A 26,929-nucleotide genomic window follows, 5' to 3' on the forward strand; every position below is an offset into this window, starting at 1 on the left:
TGAGATGTGTGTCGAATATCATAGCTTCTTGACTTCGCTTTTTTTAATTCCACGTTTTAGAATGCTTGCTCTTGCCCAATGTACATAGGATGTTCCATAAATCAGCGTCAAAATTGGGTGATGTTGATCTATCTATGTACCAAAGTGTGCTTTGGTTTCCTTTTCTAATTTTTTTTATAATTTAGAATGATCGTCTCTTCTCGTCTACTAGATTCTTAAATACAATCAGACCTTTTATAGATCAGATATTGGCTTACTCAAGATAATTATTAATAATAAGTGTTTTTTTCTTTAATAAGATATTAGATTAAGGTTGAATGTAGTAATTATTTTGAGTACATAATTTTACAAAAAGTGATATTTTTCTTTTAAAATCAAACAGATGACAAAAGATTTGAAGTCGTAATAATGAAATGGATGCACAAATATTTACATAATTTTTAGAATAGCAATAATTTGAAAAATACAAAGGATTTTTAAAATAAATATTTTTCGTCTTTGAATTATAGATAATTCAATTATATGAGACAATAAAGGGATAAAATTTATAATACCTACAGTAGAGTAGACATTGCAGTTGTTATAAATAATACGTATTTACACAAAGATTGTAATAAATATAAAATATAAATATCTTGCTGTAAACACGAAGTCAGAGAGTTGAGTTGAGTCAGTGAGTTCATCTATATATTTATTAATCCTTATTTACCACGTTATCATTCGTGTGAAAGTTGTCTAGGGACCTAAATTTCAGTAAGTCCGGAAATATAATATTTTAAGAAGTGATTATTCTTCAATGATGTCGGTAGATACAAATATGAATCTTGTTTTTTAAGCGAAAAGTTACATTGTAGATTTTCGTTTTTTAGTCACACCGTATTAGAATACACGTGGAAATTGTTATGGCATTTCCACACAAGAGGTTTTACGAGGTGTATTATGAAACTATGTTCTCAAACAACGAGTGCGCGTTTCATTTCAGCATTCGTAATTTTTTTGTCTGTTGACATGCAAAGCTATATCGTATGCTCATATTCTCTGACGACATTCATTTTTTTAATATTCCGTAAAATACACAGTTTTATCTATGATCTATGTATATTACAGAAAGTGGTAGTCTATAGATGTAAAAGCTAGAAAGGGACAATATATAGCTTAATTATTGTTAACTATTTGGCTCTACAAAACTTATACTGTCAGAAGTTATTGGCTGTCGAGTTCTAATATACTCGTAGTTTCGGAGTGATCACTTTACACAGGTGATCGGCAAATGAGTTGTACATCCAACCCTTTAAACCTTTTAAATGAAGATAGTAGTAAATAGTTTTATTATTAGAATTAAAAGGTATTTTAATTAGATGTATTTAAATTTAACAATTTATATTTGAATTTAGTATTTCGTTTCTTCTATCAAAACTATGCAAATTAAGAATTTAATTATAATTAAGTTTTTCTTTAATTTCTTTAACGAAAAGTAGGAATATAAAGTGGGTTTTATTGATCTAATGATAAACGAATATCATTTTAAAAGTAAAACAATAATGTTAAAACCTTAAATACTTTAAAAAACATAGATTTTTACAAGTCGCCACGTGACCGTGTTGTAAATTGATTATTATAGTGATATCATATATTTTATATACATATATTATATAAATATTTATTAGTAAAAAAAATTATTGAGGACTGACGAATATAAGTTACTTGTTCAAAGACGCACCGACGGCACAACGGAGAGCACTATATGATTTTTAAAGGCGTGGTTACGCTGTTAGTCAAATAAAAAAAGATTCTCCGAATCTTTGTTTTATTAGAAGTGTGTCGTAATCACTAATTTTGTATTTGTTATTTCGGCAAATCTGACATCTTACACTTTTTAAACAAATATTTCCGAGGCTATCCCTCCGATATATACATCATGATTGGTTGTAGATGTTAAAGAAGCGAATTGTGATACATGTATATGCACTGTACATTCACTTATTATTTTTAGACCGATAACCAATCATCCTGTGTAAAATCAAAGCATCGTTAGTTTTATAGAGTTATCTTGAAACGAATGCTCGCAACTTTCTTTGACTTTCCCATCGATTACCGCAAGACGATATTCAAGATAAAAACCACGATCGATGAACTCAAGTTGAAAGAACGTCTCGCTCCGGTGCTTGATCATTAGGTTTGATACAATTTTTTCTTACTAGGGCTCTCATTCTCTTGCATTACGATCGAAAATAAATTTAACTGAAGCGTGCTAATTGTGTAAATCGCTCGTGGGAATTGGTTTAAACTTTTTTTTTTTGCATTTCTTTGATGATTATTATCGCTTGATTGCAGCTACTTGCTACATTTCAACATATATATCTGGCGCCCATAGTAGAATGTGTAATTCTGTTTTTATTTTAGAACGGTGCAATACTAAGATTGGATTGTTCTGAAGTGAATACCATAGACTACACGACGTGGACTGACGAACTTTCGAGAACGTCAAGAATCAACATGATCTCTTTAAACAGCGTTATTGGAAATAAGTGTATAGCTTTCATAGAGTGAATCTATATTTATTTGTTAACATATAATTCATATATGCTTTTGCTAACTTATTTGCATTTTTTTAACTCTAACCTCTAGGACTATAGATTCTTTTCGCTCTGTGGTTATTTGGAATACCATGTTTAAATTCGTGAAATACATAGTACCTACTAAAGTAACCAACTTAGTCCAGCGGTTTGGTTAGTTTAAGTGGCACGCAGAACAGATGGCCACTGGGATCTTAAGATACTATAGCAGAGACCACGGATTGGAAAGCTTATTGTCGTCACAAGTTGGATGCAGGTGGATTCCAACCGGTCATTATCGAAATCTATAGGAGGGGCCTTTGTTCAGTAGTGGACGTTTTATCACTGAAATTATGGCGATGAATTTCAAAAAGTTTTTATGTAAAAAAACATATACTAGTTAAAAATAACATATTAATCATGTAATTTCATTTAGATGGTTAATTGTGAAGTAGTTTAAAGGAATATCTTTGTACGACAAAAGTTTAATTTTAACGTGGGCGCCACGGAAACAGTTCGTGAATTTATTAAAATTCATATTTATTATTAGATTAACAAGAAAAATATTTAAATAAGTCTCGTCTTACCTGATAAACTTTCTTCTTAATATTTAACCTATCATAACGGAACGAAATGTGAAAGTCAAATATACAGTTAAACAGTGACTCTAATATTACTAAGTATAGAGAAATTGGGTTTCATTTAACATTATTTGATGATATTTCTTCTTGTTGGTTGGTTGTTAAGAGATTGTATCATTTAGCACCATATATAGGTATTTCTTAGTTTGTTTTTATATGAAGGTAAGTTGAAACGGCATTTCCAGACATAGGAAGACATTGTAAATACAAAAACATGTTTGAATGCTTTTTTGCATAATGTAAATATACGTTTTTTCTTGTGTCTGTCAAATGCTGCGTAGTATCACGCACAAGAACTGTCAAGATAAGAAGTTGGAGCAGCTTTTTGAGGCATACAAGTGTTCTTAGGGTGAACATGCTATTTTATTTTTTATAAGGATAATAATTTTTTCCCACAACTATTTTGATGACATAATGTCAGTTGAGCTGTGATAGTCCAGAGGTAGAGGACTGAGATTTGTGGTCGTAATTCGCGTATTCGATTCCCGGGATATAATCTTATATATTTCACACTCGGCAGCAGCGTCTTCTGCGTACCATAGTACTACACTGTTATCGCCAACCCGACTTGCTTTGCGTGGCGATTATGGTATATCCGCTTATAGATATCGTTAGGAGACCCATATGTTTATTGTAATTTTTCTAATGTACTTACGAACTATATTGCTATCGATAATTCAGGGGTGTCGCTACAGTGCATTTGCAATGTTACATTATAGTTTGCTTTTAAAACGTTTTGCTTTGGCACTTGCAACCATAAATGTAAACATCAAGGGCCAAACAGCATTTGTCCAGGATAAATGAAGATTGTTATAAAGGAAATACGTCTACAAAAAACTGTACATTTCCTTCTATATTCGAAAGTTGATGGGCGCTGTTAGCCGTTTTGGCTTTTACAGCTTCATCGGACTCAGGGCTCGCGGATCCGAAATCCGCGAGCTAATAAACTAAAAAAAACTACGTCAGATGCTTCACCTGGCGTATTGTATTAGCTAATTGATACCTAGTCGGTTTTCGGAGAAAGGTGTGATCCCTTCCTCCGAAGACATTTTATCAACTCGACTGAGAAAACCAAACATTTCCTTCAATGTCCACCGTCCCTTATCCAGCCTTAGGCGCGTCGAACCTCCCCCTCCATACCTCCGCAGGTCCGTCAAGATATCTTTAACCGGTTTGTTGAACCGTCACCATCCTAGATCGTGTCATTGCACGTGAATGTACGTTGTTATTACATTTTACGGCCTCTACGATGCTGTGATCGGTTTTACGTACATTTGTCATGTACAATTTATCAAATTGAATTTCCGTAAGCAATAATATATAATTTTATTAGATGTATTATATCTAAACATGAATTTCACTATATAAAGGAAATAAACAATTAAAAAATGTAACATTTTTTTAATGTAAGGTCTTTGTGTAAACTAATATGGAACGTACTGTAGACACAGACATAAAATATAACTATTTTATCGTGACAAAATAAAATATCGAATGTTATTTTTCAAATGGCGCTGGATGTTAGCTTAGGTTAGATTTTATTTTTAGATTTCTATAATATTGAGTCTTTTTTTTTAAAAAATAGCTTTTAAAAACAATTGGAAAAGTTACTCATTGTATTAATATGTATTGTATTAAAATGTAACTTCTGTTTTACCTGTCAGCCAAACTTCTGTTGGTTTAATGTCAGTGCAACCCTATTTTTAAGGTTTAGACACCATTGTTTATATCGACGTACGTGAATATCAAATTATATATCTATATTAAAATTTCAATATTTGTTCTAGTAATATATATATATATATATATATATATATATATATATATAAACTGTTAAAATTATACCAGCATGTGTAAACTTTTTGAATATGTTGATACTTCGAATATTGAGTAGTTTACAAATAATACTACCGGAATCTATGTACGGAGTTTCCGGTACAGAGGTTCCGGTCGGACATAAACAGATGTTTAAATAAAACGCTATATGATTCTAAGCATTAACGGTATACTGTGCTACTTAATCAGCGCTATATACGTTACTTTTCATGTTACATGAAAGCGTTATTTTAATAAAAATAATTTCCGCAGGTTATTATTATTGTTACTAACAGTTATAATTAGGAGGGTAGCTTGTTAAGCTTAACGCTCCTTTGGCTTTAAACACACTGTTTTTACACTGTTTTTCTATTAATCAGCTGTTAATTGCAGATCTTCGGCTGATTAGGGTCCGAGTCATGACTGAAAATCAGTGTTTTGCCTTATTCGGTACTATTGAATATATAAATGAATACCTGCTGAAATATTTTAATTTTGACCAGTGTTAGCCCAGCTTACCACTGCTCACAAAAAAAGGTTCTAAAGGATGGGCAGCAGCGTCCTCTGCATACCATAATACAACACTGCGATCGCCTATCTACCTGCCAATCGTGGCGATTATTATATATACCCACCAGCATAGATGCCTTTAGGGAAGCCATTGACTTGCAGTCTCTATGGGCTAAAACGACGATAAAGAAATATTTTTTTTAATAATTATTGGTTTTTACTTTATCAAGTTCTGTTTTAATGTAGCTTTTTGTCTTCAGTTTTGATTTTTTTGCAATTTGTTGAAGCTATTGTGTGTAAAGCGTCCAAAAAATTATCTATCTATCTATTTATAATAACTATTTCCTTTAACTTAGTTGTCAAAATTTTTCGTTTCATTCCGTTTTATTTTTGTGATGCGCATAACCCACGCTGTATTGTATTTCATATTACTTATCTTTTTTTATCAATGCAATCATCCCGAACGTCGTCCTGAGCGATAAGCAAACTTTCATATCTTTTAAAGCAGCGTTAGATAGAGATAGCGACATCCAAATTTACCTGACTATCCTTAATGTGGCTCTGTGGTAATGGTAATTTTTGACTTCTTTATTCGTTCAAAAGGTGATGTATTCTTAGGAATATGACCCTTTTCAAGAATGCCTTTATAGATATCGCTTAGCGACTATAGAAAAAACTGTTTCTGAGGTAAGGATGCATATTTGTTATTTAACTTCCGAAAAAACTTCTTCTTCACATAAAAAGTATATATATGATCTGTTAAAATTGCATAAAATTTTACTAATAAAAATTAATGTGCAAATAATTAAAAAAAAAACTTTTTAAATTTGGTTTTAGTATTATGAATAAATTTTATTGTGAACGTGCAGCGTTCTTAAACAACCATGTTGTTTTCACGCTACATAATTGAGTTTGAAAAAAAAAAACAACACAATCATTATAACTTCGTGCTCGGATGTTTCTAGAATCCTTTTTATCGGCATTCTAGTATCTGTATTTAATTGCTTTTTAATAACTACACTCCATTTACGACAGCCTACTTTTTATCTGTATTCAAAATATACCTACGTGTGTATATGCATGGGTAATTAAAGCATTCATGCAAGAAACGGATCTTTCTAGAACGTCGTAAATATTCTTTATCGTACTAAAATATAATCTAATTATAACATGATTGATTTGTTGCGTGATTTTCACATACTTTTAAGACTTCCAGAAAACAAATAATTCTTATCTAATTAATAAATTTGATATTTAGGATGTCAAAAAATAATACTTAATCGACATACTAAATAATTCACGAGGTTATCTGATATTATGATGAAATAAATATTGATTTTTTCGAACAGACTATGTTAAGCACTTTCTAAAAGTTAAAACATTGATATAAAAAACATTTAAATATTTATTTATGCATCGACTTAATGCCAGGTTCGTAATGTTGATTTTATAGACAAGAACCTCGCATGAAACTCTATAGTGATTCTTTTAACGCCTATTTTACAATTTTTAATAAAAAAATGCTGTAATATAATCGTCAATATAATAGTTATATAGATGTGACGTGAGTAGGCCTCCCGTAAGTTGGACCGGCTATATATGAGGTCGCTGGATACGGGCAGCATAAAACAAGTCATCGTGGCGATTTTTGAGAAAGACCTTTGCCATGCAGTGATAGTATAACGACTAAAAACAAGGAAATATATTAATTTTGTTGACGTGAAAATGATCGTGAAACGCATAGTCAATGGCGTTTGCTAAAAAATTTTCAATATACCTATTAATTGATGGTGTTCGCCCATAACATGTGTTGCATTAAAGTTACTGCGAGAAGAACTTACAAACAATTCTCGTATGATTAGACTAGATGCCATGTTTCTTTTTATTTTTTTTTGATTATCTCAATTATTTCGTGTAAATTTCGATAGATGATGATATTTATCTTAAATACGAAACTTTAGAGTTTACGTTTTGTCTCCATTATTTATATTTCTTAAAATAATCATATGATAATATTGTAACAGTGGTTTTTTAATTCGTTCAATGATATGTCGACATTTCAATTTAAAGATCAAATTAAAAATTTTACATGTACGTTAATTATTGTGTGGAAATATTAAAGAATTGTTTAGCCTTGATATCTTACGGCTTATAGATAATAACATCGCTGAAACGTGTTATTAAAAATTCATTACGCACTTCCTGTCCCCGAACGTCTTGTTTAAGGAAAATTGAGTGATTTCGCTATAGTTTGATATTTACAGAAACAATTTATATTCACATTTAAAGTATAGAAGACCAAGGCAAGTTTTCATACAGTATGTTAATTAACAGTTTAATTTCTTTATAATACCGATAAGTTTCGGATGCGGCATATGTGGATTGATTTGTTATAGGCGTAAAAGCTTAAAAAGAGTGAATTTATATCTCATTTGCTGTCAGTTAATGTATAGTACATCCTTTAAAAAATCAACGGTATCAGAAATAATAATTAAAAGCGTTTTCAAAATTCGAATAACTATATATTAAAATTAATTATTGTATACTAACCAACCCTCCAGGCTTTTTATTGTTTGCCTGGTCTGTTTTTTGTACTGTCTGAAGTTAGCAGCCTGTCGTATTCCAACAGAATAAAAAATAAAATTAAGATATTTATATATGATCACTTTATGAAGGTTGATTGTAAATAGGTGTAAAAACTTTACAGCTTTTTGTAGATAAATGAGCATTCACTTCTTTATAGCTTTTACCATTACAATCAATCTTTGTAATACCAGGGTATTATATATTTATGCATAAAAACAAATAATTTAATAATAAAAGGTTATAATACTAAGTATGTAGTTAAAAAACATGTCTGGCAAATAATTCAACGTCTCTCCAACCGTTATGTCTCTCACACGATACTTTCATTTCCGCGTCGCGAAGGTAGTACGGGGAATGTTGATCAACGCCTGCTGGAGCGCCTAACTAAAAGCATAGCGGAACATAAAAAACAACTCCAGTCAAACATGCGACAGAAAGATTCGTTATCTTCCAAATTTTTAAACGTAACATGTGTACAGGGTGATTGTTTATGTTGTCTTACTTTTCAATAAAAACATTTAAAGTTTTAACATCTATAACAAATCACCTGTGTATATACCAGAGTGAAATTGTAATTAGGATTGAAAGTAATATATTTTTAATAATATTAATTTAATTTTTTTGAACTTTGTGGTAGAAAATAGGATTTAAAGTTAAAAAAAAGAGAAATATGCCTTGATTCTTGATTTACTTCATTCTAGTTTTAGTTCTGATTTTTAATTGAAAAAAATAAATTAACTGAATGTAACTCGAAAAAATATAGCTTAGTATTGACGAAATGCTGAGCAGATATTTAATTCAGGTGACCATCATCATGTCAGCGGATAAAAGTCATCTACAAGGCACGGGCGGTTTTTAAAGATCACCTCGATCACCTAGTAGGGGCCTATTAGACCTTGATGCATCAGCTTACATTTACCAAATTAGTATCAAATAAATTCAATAACAAATAAAAGCATTTAATTAAGACGCTGAAATCAATTCGTCCGACTTATTCGGCACACAACACCCGGCCTTCAGAGTTCCGCTACTACCGTTGACAGTTAAAAAAACATTACTGGCTTGTTAAAACAGTCGCTTCCTTTTGTTCACCTTGTCGAAGAAGATTTTTTTCGTACTTTTTGTTCGATCTTTTCACTTCCGTGTACATTATTGATAGTTAACAGTAATTTTAGTAGTTTTACTAAAATTTAATTAAACATATATTATTAAAAAAAAGGAATGCAAAAGAGGGACGCACGAAATGTATAGTTTTTTCTTCGGCAAGATATAAGACGAGAGAGTCTCTTGTTTCCGCCTAGCGCAAGACACTAGACGTTTAAAGTCTAAAATCGACAGCCATGACCCTACTGGACATAGGCTTACCTCATAGATTTACAATAAGATAGTCTGGAGACGGTTTGCATCAGCGTCTTCTGACCATCTTTACAAGGTCTTCTGTTCACCTTGTGGGTATACGTGTGTTATACCTGAACTACGTCGATCATAGCCCTGCGGATATAAACTTTCCTTCGCCTACGGATTTCTCCATTTCTAATTCTATCTCGTAACATAATTTAGAGTATACCTTACAATAATGAAGATGATTTAATTTATTGAACAAGTTCTATAATTTTTTTAAAAAAATGTTGATTCTTTAACATTGTATTCATATGCATTTTATTCACATAATTGACGATGCAAGCGAAAGGTAAATAAACTAAAATAAAATACATTTATACAAAGGTGATTTCAAATGAAACATTATTTGTAACACGTATTTATTAAATTCGATAACGGTATGTTGAATATGTTATCGTGTGTCTGTTTGTTCACGGATCTGACCGTCTGCTCGGGCTCGCGCGACCGGATGGATTCTTAATTTACATTCACCTAACCAAGGACCTGAATGTTGCAACTCGACTTCATTACAATGTTGATGTAAATATTTCCGCTGTAAACCGAAATAATATTTCATCTTACTCAATATTATTTTACGTTCCAAGTCGCCATAGCTTACGCCTCCGGATTAGACTGGCAACCTAAATAGTTGCGACTGAACTTGAATATCATTTTGCAATTGTTTGGATTCTATGTCTGGCCAGTTACTTTATTGCACAGTGCTTTCACGGTCAAATATCTGTAGTTAAAATTATATCATAGATAACACTTTCGTAAACATGAAAAAAACAGCTATAAATTAATATTTAAATCTGTGAAAAGTCGTTGCTTATTTTTGACATTTATCCGAAAATGAATAATTGCGTTTTAAAATTTTCATATTGAATGCTGAACATGTTGTGGAAATAATAATAAAAAAATTACAATAAGTTCAACTTAAAATATCATCTAATGACCCTGATATTATAATTGTATTAATGGATAAATTGCTTCTATTTATCATCAGATTCGGACGAATGTCTGCTAATTTTTTGATTATTTTACGGTCTCATTTTCACTACTTGTAATCAAAATAAATAGTAATGTACTATATGTAGGGAGATTAGTTATAAATTTTAAAACTTTAAAGAGGTGAATGTTACGCTCATTTGTCAACAAAAAATTATAGCTTCTATATCTATTTCAGCTTACGCTCTATAGTGTTCACTCTGAGATACATTACAGAAATTTATATTTTCTATCATAATGCAACGGGCAAATCACTTCAGGCAGTACAAAGTTTGCATGGACATAGTAAATTATAATTTATTATGTAGTAATATGAGTTTTGAAAACGCATTTTCTTACTTTTTTATCTATATTTACATTACGTTATTTATTATTTTTTAAATCATTGATTTTTGGTTGTACCATACATTAATTGACAGCAAATTAGCTAAACATTCACCTTGTCAAAGCTGTTAAGCAAAAGTTTCTGAATAGCGAGTAATGATAACAAAGTGTAGTTATAAAATTCTTTAGTTATAATGAACAGTTTAGATGCTCTCGTGTTGGAATGCCGGAATTGAACCGGTTTTGTCTATTATTATCCTTTATGGGTTACCGACAGACCTCAAGCCCGCCGCGGTCCGATGTTGTTTCATAATGGATTTTTAATGCTTCTTTCTTTTCATGTAGAAATTATTTTTTGGTTATAGGGCCGAGAAATATGTAAACAGGACCATAATTATTAAATCAAGTGTAATAAAAATCAGACGCTGACAGCTGACAGTTATCTTCTTTTTGAATGAAGGTTTAACAAACGCAGTAAATATTCTGCCTCAAACGTATGCTTTATAGAATGTGCTGGTTTTCTCACTGCGGTTATTGTCTGCTATTTTTAAATAATAACGATGTTATAAAATGTTAATATAGTCTGCGTCCGTGGCGAGAATCGAAATCGATAGCTATGATTGAAAGTATCCCAATCTTTGACTAGACTACCTTCCACTGTTCAATATTTACGTAATTTCTTTTATGAAGTATTTATACTTTTTAATATAATTTATACACGGAATACTAAAATTTTATACATGTATACGACTTTTCTCACCTATGTGCAGACTAATCACGATTTTTCTGTAACTATATGGCTTAAGACTAGAAATTTGGTACGAATATTTCTTTCAAAATGCGACCCGGGTGGGGAAGTAGTTTTATACTAATATTTACATGAACTTTATCTTGAACCATTATTTTTAGTAAATATTAATATTAGAAGTAGACTCAATTTATAACTTAACTGATTTTTTTAATTTATTTGCAGTCGTATGTGACGGGGAACACGGACAACTCTCAAGCGATTCTCGAGAGCCTGAACAACAAGTACTACTTCTATACAAGGACCCGGGGTCTCTTCCGCATCTGCTACCCGAAGGAGCGTCCACCCACAGGTGAGTCCACAGTTTTGTTTCTTTCGTTCTTCTTTATGGATATGTTTTTTTCTTTTTCGTGTACCGTATTTAGCTGTAGGTGGTAAGGTGAAAAGAAAACAGCAACCCGGCAACAGAAGAAAAATATATTTAAATCAAAAGGGTGATGGGCAGAAGGCCTGGTTTGATTTTACACCGCAGCTCGGTACTTCCCTAATGATGGTGGTAAGCAGCCGCACGATCTCCCAGGACTGGTCGGTCAGGCGGCAGCAGGTCGAGAGCAGGGAAGGTACAAAAAGACATTCTTTATTTAGTGGACAGATGACCTTAGTTAAAATCTAAAGGCTTTTGTCCAGAAATCGGCGTCCTACGCCTGTGTATTACATAACATATTTTGAATTGCAAAATACTGAGCAGTGGTGAAGAAGAATCTAGGTCACAGACGTAGCTCTAAGAATTGTTTGCCTGAAATGGCAATGGGCAGGACACGTCATAAACCGATGACATAGTTAAGACCGCGGGAAGTCGTTGGATCCGGTCAGCGTAGGGTCGGTAATTGAGACGGTCTTTGGAGTCCTGTGCCTTGCAGTGGGCTTCTAAAATAAGAAGAACAAAAAGAAGAGCGGTGGTGTCCATTTTAGCTTTACGCTCTTAGTCATATATAGTTAAAATATAACTAGCTAACTATACTTGCGCAAATATACACCTTGATGGCAATCTTTTCGGATTTTTTTTTGGATTTTTCATTTTTAATTTTGTTTTTTTCTTAAGTTTGTTATTACTTTCACCTAATTCATGTGCTTATACTTCTCTATGTATACTCATTATTATATTTTTAAAACTAGACGCATCGTGTTAAAGAAAATACGAGTTTGTAAATCACGTAAATAATTGAATATATGTATACGTAAAGTAAATATGCGTAAGATTGTTATAAACAAAGTGATTTTCTTCCAGTCCAATTAAAATCCAAGTTACCAGTGAAACACGTCATTAGCAACCCAATTAATAACCGCAAAATGTCGCAACAACATTAAAATACGAATCATAGTGTTTACTCTAATTGAACGTATTTCACAGTAAAGATTACTCAAACCATTGGAGCGCGTAACGATGTTGAACATATGAAAATTTTATGGTAATATAGCTTCTATTTATGCTAGTATATGGTATATTTTCGTGTATAAGCTGTTATGGTCACTAACTAATATGGAACAGATGTACGGTATTCGCGGGTGTTTAACAGTTAATGTTAAATGTACCAACTGTGTTTCTGTATGTTCTCGTGTACCACAGATTAAACGCTTAGTCAGAATATTTTCTAATAAATCCTCATTTTACATTTAATTTTGTCAAAGATAAAATATAGCTTCACACTTAAGGTATGTTACAAATAAGTATACAGTTGAGACTGAATACTGCCCAAGGGACAACTTTGTATTTTTATTTATTGATTGGTTTAAAAATGGAATTAGTTTTTAAACGGTGTTTTTAATATAAGAAGGACTTTGGCTAGCCTCAATAAAGAATTAAATAATTATTTTAGTACTCTGTAAACATAATAGTCCTACAGTTGGACTACCTACATGTAACGCCCTAATCTAAATGACGGTAGTTTAAAAAAGTGTTGACTTCTGTAGACATAGTTTAAACTTTTTTTTCTGAAATAATAACATTTTTTCGGTTTGTTATTTTTTAATTCGTTTATCTATGTTATGATACTAAATTTTGTTTTAATCATATATAAAATAAATTTTGTAAGACAGTCATCGTTAAAATGTCACACGCATTCGATAAGATGTTCGGACTTGAAAACATTTATGGGTTTTTTATTTATTAAAATGAGAATTCTGTTGAATCCGAATATCCAAGACACATTAACGGTTGAAACGATTAATATTCGTTTCGTTGGTGCCACTTTCCTTTTTAAAGATTTTTCTGTCCGCGTGTGTTAGACGTGCACAGGTAGTTTCACCTCAAACCGGTATGAAAGGAAGCCAGCAGAGAGAATACGATTTAAAAGAGACGTTGTTGTGTTAAGAGCTTAGAAAATTACGCATCACAAATAGACTGTACAACCCGTGTTTATGATTTCACTATCCTCAGGCCAGGAATGTATATTTCGTTCCAGATAACATTCACAGCATTTCTAACTCTAACATGTACAGTTAAGGTTGATATTAGTTTGTGTTTCTAGTCGGCAGATTAACGTTACAAAGTTAACCATGTCCTCCCATTTCCTCGCCGTACATACCGTATTGGAAAGTTAATTGAGTTTCAACTATTCCTGTTGAGTTTCGCGCGTCGTACACAGTTCGTGTGCTGTTTGTCCGGGACAATAATTTGGTTATGCATCGTCACCAATACCATCGAAGGTCTTGGCCGTACGTGATACTTTTCAATGTCGTGCGTCCCACTTTTCCACGTATCGACTTAGACAGCTTACTGTCAATAGTTTTTATTGCACAATCACTGAATAGCTTCGTTGGAAATTGGCCACAATTGATATTATTTCCATGTTATGTTATGTAATATGAATTTAATTAAGCTTGTGATATTCTATCAAGTGGTATTAAGCGATTATACTTAGGCTGGTAAATGGCAGTCTCAATTGACATCCATCATTTGATAATTACCTAATAAAAATAAAATTAGACTCTAATGATAAAGCGTTTAAGGTCGTTACTTATGAAATTGTCGATTTTCAATATGTACATTGAACTAAAATAATTTTTATTTCGAATTCCAAATTCAAATTTTATATTTAGCTTGAAAACTAATTACTTTATTAATTGCCATTAGCTTTTTGGACATGGAACACTTTCTAGATGTTAACATATTACTTTCTAGAATTTTCTGTGTAACAAATATATTAGAAGTTGAGAATCTAATCGATGTAAACATTGTTTTACAACTAAAACGTGATATATGCTTTATTAGTATGTTAGCGTTGGTTACAGAGTTGTCACGTTCGGACAGCGTGATAAATGGCTATTTAAATAATGCACTATATATTTTCAGGCGTGTTTATTTGCTTTGCTAAAGGAAACAGAATAATTTTAGAATACCGTGAAATTTAATTATTCTTCATACGATAATTCCAATACAATGCGAATCTATATTTAGTATTTTATATGACGAAGTCTTTTGTTCTTGTTAAACATAATATATTCCTTATGATGATTCGGTTTTTATAAGTCCTACATATACTATCCCTTATATACGAAGTGAACAAAAAAATAAACATTTATTAAAATAAATATATACACAAATGTATGTTCTCAAAAAATATTCATTATTCCGTAACATAAAACATACAAGTTTATAGCGGATTAAATATTAATATATTAAGTTATTATTATTAAAATATTAATATTAATATTTTAATAATAGTATTTTTAGTTGTTTTACACGCTGAATTTTTCAAGGTGTTTTTCTTATTTCATGTGAGTATCGGCAATATTAAGTTAAACGTCGTTGATTCTTTGAGCATTTTCTGTATTACTGGTTCCATAGTTGAACTCATTTTAAAATTACTCAATATTTTTGTTAGTGCAAGAATGACGTCAGAACGAAAAGTAATTTCGCAAAGTTTATTTGGATTATTTTTTTTTATAAATTTGAATTTAAAATTCAAAAAAAACTGTTATTAGAATTTAGTTGCCAGAATTAAGAATCGTCCATTTTATATAATTCATTAGGCGAAAACCTAACCAATGGCTGATCTTAAGTTCTTTATTCAAATACTAATGGTAATGGTAAGTCAAATCATAATATCTGTTGTTTGCTCGGAGGCTTATGCAGCTTCATCGGAACTGAAGGGTCCCATGAGATTAATAAAATGGAATTAGTCCGATTTCGCCAGACTAAGACTTGCAACAAAGTACGTTATAGTATGCACGTGAGTGTGTGGCGTATTGAACATAAGTAAATTTTTATCAGGTAACATAAAATGAAAATAATACTATTCATGCTAAACTTCTGACGATATTAAGTACCTTATGAGTTCAATTTTATTGTTATTTTGCCATCAAAACGTTCTTATATTCAGGAAACAACATCGTTTACTAAATTAATGTCGACGAATAATTCAGCCGCTTTGTCATCGTTACAGCGAACGGCAAAATAATGTCTAGGTCGTTCAGTTATCGCCGTTGTTTGTAACTGTTTCAGTTTACCTTGTCATGGTTCCTTTTTCGTTTAACCGTGTTTTAGTCTCATATTAATAATTTACGCAGCGAATGTACAGCTAAGACTGAAGCAAATATTTGTAATAGATTACGCCAACAAAAAAAATAACTTATTTTCAATAGCCTTTATTATCACTACGCCGTCCGACGACACCACAGTGGTGACGTGGTGATTTTTTTATTGAAAGTTTGCTATTCATGGATAAAAGACCATGTATCTTCTTGAGCCAAACTTGGAAGTTGCCACTGCATCGCGCGCCGGCGACAAGTCAAGTGATTCGAATTAGCGCTGCCGGCGCCGCCAGTTAGTTTTTTTTCGAATAGTGCGGAAGGCAAAGTGTTTATAATCTTTTAATGCACTCTGCTATTCGATAAGGAACCGGTCTCGGCGGAAACATAGAGAACGCCCGTACAAATAAAAGCTTTGCTCGAGTGTCTTCCGTCACTTTTCTCAATTTAAACGCTTTTCGAAATGGTAGTAGTGATATGAGCCAGGCAACGGCAACCGACCAAGTCAAGGTTCGACTCCTTTGTGTTGGATTGATAAGATATTATCGACAAGTGACAGCTCAAGCCGTCCCTTTTTTTCCCCCTTTGCGACGGATGAGGCTTCACAATCCGGTAAAATAGTAGTAAATAGCAGCCCGAGTCAAGGCTCCCCCGGGAACTTGAACTTCGCTAACTTAAAAGACGTCTTAGAATCTCTGCCCTTCCGTACCTTAGATAGGTTGTACCATACATCAATTGACATGAAATGAGCATATTCATTTACCCTTTTAAAACTTTAAACCTATAACAAATCGAAATGTATAATGTTCATGTTGAATGTGGTGTTTAAAAATATGTATTTAAATACAATGACTTATAACTTAGTTTAATTTATTGATACTGAGTGGAATGCAACAGGTGTACATTATTCGCTGATAGATTGCTAACAATAATCACTATTTATTAATTATCAGTTATTAGAAGAGACTTACGTAAATACCGTAGTATCGTTACAGGATAATTACACTTTGGTATGGTATATTAATATGTTCTATGTTCTTTATTATTGTTTATGTATTAATTTTTATCATATAATTAAAAATTCTCTTAAAATTTTTTTGAAACCATAACTGTCTCTATAAATGCCTAAAAATTTAAATTAAAAAATTACGGCACGATTCGTAATTTTAAATTTGGAAAACGGTTTTTTTTACCTAATTTAAAGAAACGAAAAAATAATTTATTTACCAGTAATATCAAGTACGGTTTGACGGGAGTGAAAATAATCTTGTCTACTTGGTCCGTTTTGGCTTCAGAGGGTGACTAGTACATGCTCTGCATACTGTAATACCACGAGTCAGCATGTGTACCGATTTAAAAAAATATAGTGTTTCTTTTACAAAACAGTTAACAATATATATATATATATATATATATATATATATATATATATATATATATATATATATATATATATATACATAAATAATATTGATAGGTGGAAACTTGTGATGACCATTTGTTGTGTGTAAGTTGTCTATTACTGTATAACTTTTTTTAAGTTTCCTCAATAAGTAAAAATAAAATAGACTAATTCAAAATGAAAAGGTAAAGAAAAGTTAAAATATATAATGAACTGGTGATTGAAATTCTGCCTAGTCCAGAGAACCGACATAGTCCAGCGGATCGACAAGTTAAAGTGGCTGGACATACACAGCAAGCAGAACAGATGGGGTTCTGGAGTGGAGACCACGCCGACAAAATACTCGGGTTGTAGGTCGTTTTGAATTAGAAATCTATGGTGTATATGTATATGTGGGTGGCATGTGTCCGGCAGGGAACGTCTTACGGCTGAAATGATGATGAAAAACCAGACCTAATATTTACATTAATTATATTAATACTTCTTTAACAAATATGGAATCAGTACGTATGTAGAAAAATATGTCAAGAATTAAGAATAAGACCATATGACCATATTGTTAAATAAAGACAGAAGTTTCACCTTCACATATCTAATGCCAGATAAAGAATGCGTCAGCATTTCTGAGATGTAGGTTTAGTAATATAATGGCGAAGAGAATAAATGGGAAAATGCAACTTAATTCGTTTCGGGTGGGTGTTGTAAACTGACAATAACCGTGCTTGAGGTCGTTGCCTACAGTTTTTCGTATCACCGAGGACGCGGCCTTGACCTCCAAATTGCCCATGTTATGACACTTTCCGTTATTTTCAACTATTGCGTCTATTAGGAGTTTGAATTGGATATTGACTTACGCAAGGCAAGTTCTCAAACTTTGTGATAAATCACGTCAGAAAGAGGGAAAATATCAGTTTTATTTTTTATTTTTGGTCTATTTGGAAAGGCATTTATGTAAACGTCGTCATATACACCGCTAGACGACCAAAGCGAATCACGGGGCTATTTCAAAGATTGCCACGATGATTGATCTTACGTTGCCCGCATCCGGTTACTTCTCGCGTCTTGAATTTTTTATTGAAGTTTCGCAACGAAATCGTTTCAAAAATAAAGATATTCGATATGGCACCAAGATCGCCGGTGTAGCTCTACGGATAACTCGTCTGAAGTGGCAAAAGGCAGTACTCGAGTGGCGACCACGAGCAGGTGGACACGGCAATTATGTACCAACTACATAATAAATTATTTGACATTGCATCATGCAAACGGAAAATATAATATACGGAACTAATTTTCTATCAATGTCGAAATAGCGAAGCGTTTTAGGCAACTGTCAACCTCGATTTTAAATATTGCTGTAATATTATTTATAAACACTATTGTATGTGACTGTACTTCCATTGAATGAGGATTATTTTTGTATTCATTACGAAATATGAAATTGTGTGAATCGAAATGTCCTTTGTACGTGTGTTAAATTGATAATTAAATGCAATATGTTGCACGTGATGCAATGGCTGGAATAAGTGCCCACTGTCTCGCACCGTTTCATATGCGACGAATTATGCAAGATGTGCTAATTCAATTGGTTTTATAATCTGTGAATACATCTTTACCGTTTTTAATGAATATTACTGATAGTCGGTCTACAATGTTGTGTGATTTCTTACTTTAGTTTGTATTTGAAACTTTCAAATTTGAGTTTGCTTATACTTTGCAATGGCTTATAATTATTTATAACCTAATTTCTAAAGTGCTAGAAAATATAAAACATTCTATTTCTTAAAATCATTTACATTGAACACTTGTGTATATCATGAGAAGAATGGCAAAAGAGTCTATTTTGATAGAAACTGGAATCGAATTATGCTTTATTATAATGGCATCCTTCAACTTAAAGCTACGAGTGTTTCAAAAGTTTTTTTATTCAGAGGTATAATGTAGGAGTGCATTTGTGACGCTGTACATATTATTAGGGACATCGGAAAGTAATGTCGCTTTCTTAAGTTCAATTCACACGAGTACATTTTTAACAAGTTTTTATTTCTAATCAACAATGTATATACCTTTATCATCAACAACCTTTTGCCATCTAGTATACAACGTCTTCCAAGTACGTAATGAACTACCAAATGACAATCAAATATCGACATGCGCAGAAACGATATTACTTTCCGGTCCGCCTAATATAATTATACCCTACTTAAAGTTATTTTATTTTTAATTAATCATGTCTTAAACTAAATCAGACAGACATTTTGAGCTATTAACTTACATGAACAGAAGCAATAACGTCGAGTTATCTAGTTATCAAATCTTTTTCTAGTTCTTCACTTGACATTTTAACAGACAGTGAAATAAACATGATTAAGATTTGTTTTCTTTAAACAAAGATATTATTTTACTTCATGTCATCCAACTTGTTAGACAAGCGACTGGCAAAAACTAAAACGGAGCAATTACCATCGATCATACATCGATCGTACAAAACACGATTCTCGATTACAAATCATTCGCTCCGCGGTACTTTCTCGATTAAGTGAGGTGATGTTAAGCGACGTTGGCGCTTTTGCAGGTGAAAACATTGTTCCACAAAGCCCGACCGGTCCAGAACTGGTGTGACAGCATCGTGTGTTTAACGAGGTGCTTCTCAATGCTTTTTAATAATAACGGACAAAGGTCGCAAGGTCGAAAGCATAAAAAAGAACGTTCAATTTTTAAATTTATTTCTTTATCGATATTTTATAATTATCGATTTTGATTATCGATTATGACGGTTGCAAATAATTCTTTTTTCTTCAATATCAGAAAGATTCATAGTAAATTACAATTAAAGTCTATAAACTAACGTGAACCTCCAAGTAGTTAAAGTAAAATTTTTCGGAATATTTTCAGAACTTTAGTAATGTTATGGCGTTCAATATCAGTGCAATCGGACGAAAGTATACTATCTGTGTGTGTAACCTGTTATGATTAACGGCAATCAAATATGATCTCTCACTTGGGGTCCCATTACTGGGATTTCCTTACGAGATCGATTTAGGAACGAGGAGTTAAGGAGAATAGCAAACTGAAGTGACAATGGGCAGGCCATGTAGCAGGCAGAACAGATGGTTGCTAGGGCCTTACGGTTCTGGAGTGGAGACCACGGTCGACGACAAGCTTAGCGTAAAACGTCCACTCATAAAGTGGACAGATGATTAAATTAAGTTTGTCAAAAGACGCTGGATGTAGTCTGCTGATGAAATAAGTTAAATTTTAAATGCTAATAATTAACTAAATGGTATTAAAACGCTTAAAAGCTGTATTCTGTTTTACTTTATACAAATATAAACAACTCAAAAAATAAATAAACTCATATTAATCCAGTATACGTCTAACATAAAGGTGTACATCATTCAATGCGTAACTGTAGAAAATAAATAAATAAAGCTGCTTTGTGCTACCTGCATCGCATTTCGTCGGGATTAGAAACTCAAACCATGTCTATTGTCTTATCATGTTACCAAGCGCTCTTTATGCAACGAATAGTGCTCATAATAAAAAACACCACATGCTATAGTGAATATGTTATAACTAAGTCTTGGATTTAATTTTAAAATATCACGTATTTATACAATTAGTGCCATTTATATGAGTAAATGAGTTTTATGCATCCTTTGATATATTATCACAACAAATCTTTGTTTTTGGTATATTATTTCATGTTACTGTTCTGTCAACGACTCAATATTGCAGTAGCCTGATGATATCAACTTTTGTCAAAACATGAATTTATCTTTACTTATTTACTATGTCAAACTTTAACAGACTGTAAAAATACGTGCCAGTGATTTTCTAGTTTTTTTTTCGGGATTATCTTTTTTTTACCCACTCGTTTTGGGTTTGAATTTAGAATTGCTTGAAAGTGAATATTTGTTATAAAATCAATTACTCATGTTTGCATGCGTTCTGACTCAGTAGTTATTTGATTCCGTACCAAATTAATTGACAAAAAGGCATTACTTTTTTTAAATATTGCTTCGCTTATAATACGCTGCTGTTGTTTCTGCGTTATGTTGTTAAGATGACGCGTAATCAGCTAGGACATCGCTTGTTTTGGTTGCATGTTTTCATACGAAGCAAACAAATACAGTTATATTGTTTAAACAAAAGTCTTAATGATCTTATATCTCAACAATGTGGCTACGGACCAAAAAGTTTGGTTTCCATCTGTGAAAGATCTGCGTTTTTAATCTTTGGTTGCATATTCTTCACCCTCAACATTGTTTTGGGTACATTGTCATCACCATTTTAGCTGTAAGACGTCTACTGAAATACGTATGCTTTACCCAGATATCTCCAATAGGAACGGTTATTAGCGGTCTGCATCCGCCTTGTGTATACAAATGACAATCGAATAAATATTACAAAAATAATATTAGGTATATACTTATACCTATTGTAATGTATGGATATAATTATAACAATTTCCGTCTATCGTCTCGGGCTTTAATGAACACAAGCCGCTGGAGGGGAGGACACATTGTGTTGTAGACCCGTGCGGTGTGTAGACGTTGTTATGGCAAGCGAACCGATTTAGCACAATACAATAAATTCTTCAGACAACAGTGTAAATTACACCATATTTGGTGATGTTCGTAGCTTATTTATTGCTTTATTTAATTAGGAGTGATTATTATTAAATGTTTTTTTCATCTTTGGGTTTTACAACTCTCAATAAAAATTCTTGGAGTATTAAAAGTATTAATAATTAAAAATAAAATAATATTTCCATTAAACAAAATTTTATTTACCTTCTAATTGTGCAACATCCTGTATATTAGTACCAAGTACAGTATTACTTCTTACAAAATCATGACGAAGCTGTTCATACGTGTTTGGTGGAAGTGACGTCAGTCGTCAGTTCTTTGTTCGGTCTCAGAGGAAAATTGACAATAATTGCGCGTAATTTACATTGTCTTACCATCCAACAGCATCGTGTATTGTCAATCTTGAAACATCTAGGAAATCGATAATATTGTAATATTTCATCTCAGTTTTGTTTTATACGTTGTAATTGGTTATAGATGTAAAAGATTTTAAGAGGTAAATGTATAGTATAGTAATTTACTGGAAATTAATGTACAGTATACTCCGTTCAAAAAACTAATTTAAGTAATTTTAAATAAATAAAAACCACACATTAAAATCAATAATTGTTTACAAAAATTATTAATTTAATATACTGGTTGATCTCGCGAAATTCTTTCCGCCTGATATTCAACGAATTAATATATTCGGGACTTTAATACAAAATCATTAAGTACAAGTTTTTATAAGAATTCTAAATATGAATGAAATATAAAATATAAATGAAGTATTTAATGAAGTGGAATGAGACATTTGCTAATTAGCCATGTATTTTGGTGCAAGGGTTGCACTATACAGGGAAGCACTTAGGGATAAACAACATTTTATATCAAAATTGATGTAACAAATATGTAAGTATTTATTTATATATATATCAGAGTGATCACTTTATACAGGCTAATTTGGAAATAGGTGTAAAATTTTTCAGTTCATTTTTAAGGCTTTTGTTGACAAAAGAGCTTAACACTTTTAACCAATCACTTAATATACGCTTGTTTTACGTTGTAATTTTTATTTATTTAAGTTTAATTTTGATGTGTTTTTCGCAGATGTAATTTCGTCGATGAGTCGTATAAATTTGCGCGACACACACAAACATATATTTTGTGTTAAATTTTCTATTTAATATCCTTTTTTAATTAATCTATTTATTCGGCTACATTTGCTTTATGCAAATACGTCTTATCACGCGGCTAAATAATACTTTTATTTTTTTAACGTATCTATACTCGTATTAATAAAGACAATACCAGTTTAATTACGCATTTATATAAGCGTAAACAATATAATAACGGTGTATATTAATTTGACAGCTCGGTCAGTGATTATAAAAATCAAAATCACGTGAAATATGAACGTCTCGTCAACCTTATATTTGCTCGTTGGATTTTACAGCTTTGTCAGGTTTGAGGTAGCAGAACTCTAAAGGCGCTTAATCAAAACCTCTACTGCTAAATACAGGGGATTCATCTTCCTTTCTATATTTTCAGCTGATATACGCTCAATGGAAGGCAAAGTCGACCCTCAAAGATCGTAACGATGCCTTGCACTGCCTGCATCCGGCGACTTCTTTACCTTTACTATGTCGTCGCCCCGCCAATTGGTGGTCACCACTTGAGAATTTCTCGGCCCTAACGGTCATTGGTTGTGCGAGCAATATACCCCGCCCAATAGTGAAATAGAAGAATAGGCTTTACTTATATCATCGATGGATTAGGGGTTTGACTCTCGTTATCTACTTATCTGTAAATGCCTATTTAAGTGTGACACACAAACATACAGACACAGTATAATTACTATTTACCTCAGTTACCCAGTAAAAATAGATGTTACGTTTATACTATATTATAATAGTTATATTGGAAATTGATGAGTTAAACACTAGAAATTATTTCAAAATGTCGCGTATTAATGGAATATAAACCTAATGTTTCATATTTCAGTGATTACTATATACAGGATCATTGTTTTGCGATATTAATCATTAAGAATGTATTTTCTATTAAGTTTTATTATGTATTCTTCTATCTGTATACTTCGTTGGAGGTCCTTTAATGAAATTAAAAGGGGAACACATGACTCAGGCTTATGAGATTTAAAAATAATTAATTGCGACTTGTCAACAATTGATTCGACGTACTGTTGTCGGAGATATTGGATATGATTGAATTCGGAGAAACAGCGCTCATTCGGTTATCCTGTTGCAATATATCGAACCTTCTCACGTTGCATTTGCGATAACTGCTTTAGCGATATGATTAGACTATTTTTGCATACTTTAAAAATACCTTTTCAATTGCGTCGTGCGAAAATTTTGGCCTCTTGTTATATAAGATGGGAAAGTATCACTTCTTAGGAAAGAAAAACGCCCTAAAAAGTTAGTGATAAAGGTACACTTCCAGTTTTCATACATACAGTGAATATACATATAGAATGTTAGACATATATTATGATAATAACATTGTAATTTAAGTACAATATCGTCGTTTCTCCCATAGACGCCCATTGCAAGGCAGAGTCCTCCCCAAAGATAAGGCAATACATCATAATCGCCACGCTTGGCAAGCGCAATGTGCTATTACTATACGCATATCACGTTGACTCTCATACTCACGAAACTTATTTGTGAGCAGTGGCAATCCTATATAATTAATACACAATGTGTGAATTATATGAGATTGTATCCCGGGAATCTAACCCGCGATCTATGATCAGCAATTCTCAGTCCTCTACCACTAAACTACAACTGCTTCGCGCAGAATATAAAATTTTATATTATTAGCACTAGCGTCGTGCAACATGCCTGTATAAAATAACATTAAAAAGGCTATAATGAATTTAAAACAACTGATAATTACTCTAATGTATTAAACGCTATCGCACCATCCTTGAAGCTTTGCATTGTGATGATACGTGTACTTACACATTCAACCTTGTAACGTTAATTGCTTTACTGACGGTTCGTTCTATCGTAAAGAACTTTATGACAATTGAACGTGTGGTGTGGTGTATTAAATTTTTGATGACGTAATTTCTTATAATTTTTTTCTTAACCTTTATATCGTCTTTTTCAATTTATATATATCTTTTACCGATGAAAAGATGTCACCTAGAAGGATTATTATGCAGTTTTTAATTTTGTACTAAAACTTTACTATGATATTAATCAACTATATTTGGTTCAAGTTTTGTAACTCTCATATGTAAAAATTTGGCGACATTAATGAGCTAATGTTAAGGGACCGGAAAGTAATGTCGTTTCTGTCGACATGTCTGAAAAACCGATCGGATTTTACCACTCCGGCATTGAATATTTGTATACGTGATGACAAAAGGTTGTTTTTAACGATGGTGAATATATTGTTGATAAGAAATAAAAAAATATAGTCGTGTAAATTTAACTTAAGAAAGCGACATTACTTTCCGGTACCATTAATATTTGACGGTGATTTACATAGATTGTACTAAACTTTAAAAAACAGACGAAAGGTATTTACCATATTATTTTGTTAGCCGCGGACTGTGGTTACGTGTGACAAGTGGTAATTTTATAGAAATCGTAAATGTGATATAAACACACCATAACATTATTTAGAAAGTAGCTGGATTACAAAATGCTATCAATAACTTCAAATGATATATTGGAATGTGTAACAATGCAGTGGCTCTGTTCTCGTCTGTTGTGCTTCGTGTTTACAATAATAACAGATAATTTACTTCGTAAATAACTTCCCCGTTAACGTTTCGTTTTCCGCTTACTATGATTCTATCAGTAAGAACATGTGACGTCATTACGGAAGCCTTTATACGAAACTTATCTTTCTAAAGCTATCTACGTTCACATTGCACGGGAAATTCTTTGTGCTACAATCGCTATTACGTGTATAGATTCTTCTCTTAGATTAATTAGATATATTTCATGAAAGTTGTGCTCACTTCATATATAAGTTAAAGCATTATTAAGAATTGTATTATTTCGCAAGTGACTAAAAGATGTAGACATTCAGCGCACAGTTTCGTTCATATTTAACTTTCTAAGAGAATCGTTTATCATGATTCACTGTATGAAAATGACTTAGCATTACTTAGTCATTATTAAGGATTGTATATATCAAAAAAAAAATACACAAAAGATACGTTCCAAGTAAGTTAAAATAGCTATAGCTAAATAAACTATAGGATATCCGCCGGCAATGATATGATCACGAAGGAACTTTGGAAATTACTGAAGCAACAGCGATATTCGTTGATTGCTAGGATATGGTTCATAAGGGAAACTATGAAATACTAAGAAAAATATCATGAGACGACTATTTTAACTCGTAAAATTGTGATATTTGTATGTGAATAAATAATAAAGAAATCAATGTATAAATATTGCGCAAACGCAAAGGTTAAAGCATCCGTTTTTTATTTGATCTTTGTCCCGTAATATGATATATACCTTTTAATGACTACTTTTAAGCTTATTTAGCCCATGCGGCGGTTCACTTCATAGCATCCGTAACTTTAAATAAAAGAAAAAGAAACTATTAAAAAAATTATGGTGGAACGATTAGAAAAAACCTTCGTAACTAAAATGACAAGTGTAGGTGATTTAAAAGATTAGTTTTTGTTTTGTCATGAATTAGAGCTGTTTGCCAAGTGTTATTTAGAGCTTTACGAAGCAGTCCAGTGTGCTAAAGACGCATCATGTTTACCTCACTAAAGCTATAAGACTTGGTTGCTTTGTTATTTAATTGGTCTCAACGGCCTTTGGTGAAATGTCTCAGCATTAGGTCAATAAGGCTGATTCGCTTTG

The 26,929-nt window shown here is 32.1% G+C and overlaps 1 protein-coding gene across 2 annotated transcripts in view; it reads left to right on the forward strand.

Annotated features, from left to right (window-relative positions):
• Positions 1-26,929, forward strand: part of LOC137932204 (transmembrane protein 178B) — a 56,809-nt gene that overhangs the window by 10,060 nt on the left and 19,820 nt on the right. For both annotated transcript variants that reach the window (XM_068775805.1, XM_068775804.1), the window contains exon 2: positions 11,793-11,919. In XM_068775805.1, the coding sequence (XP_068631906.1) occupies positions 11,793-11,919 (127 nt within the window). The remainder of the gene's footprint in view (positions 1-11,792; positions 11,920-26,929) is intronic.

Source organism: Battus philenor, unplaced genomic scaffold (genome assembly GCF_028537555.1).
Source record: "Battus philenor isolate CCGP_79_NKW_IND1 unplaced genomic scaffold, ilBatPhil1.0.hap1 SCAF_9, whole genome shotgun sequence".
Taxonomy (NCBI): Eukaryota; Metazoa; Arthropoda; class Insecta; order Lepidoptera; family Papilionidae; genus Battus; species Battus philenor.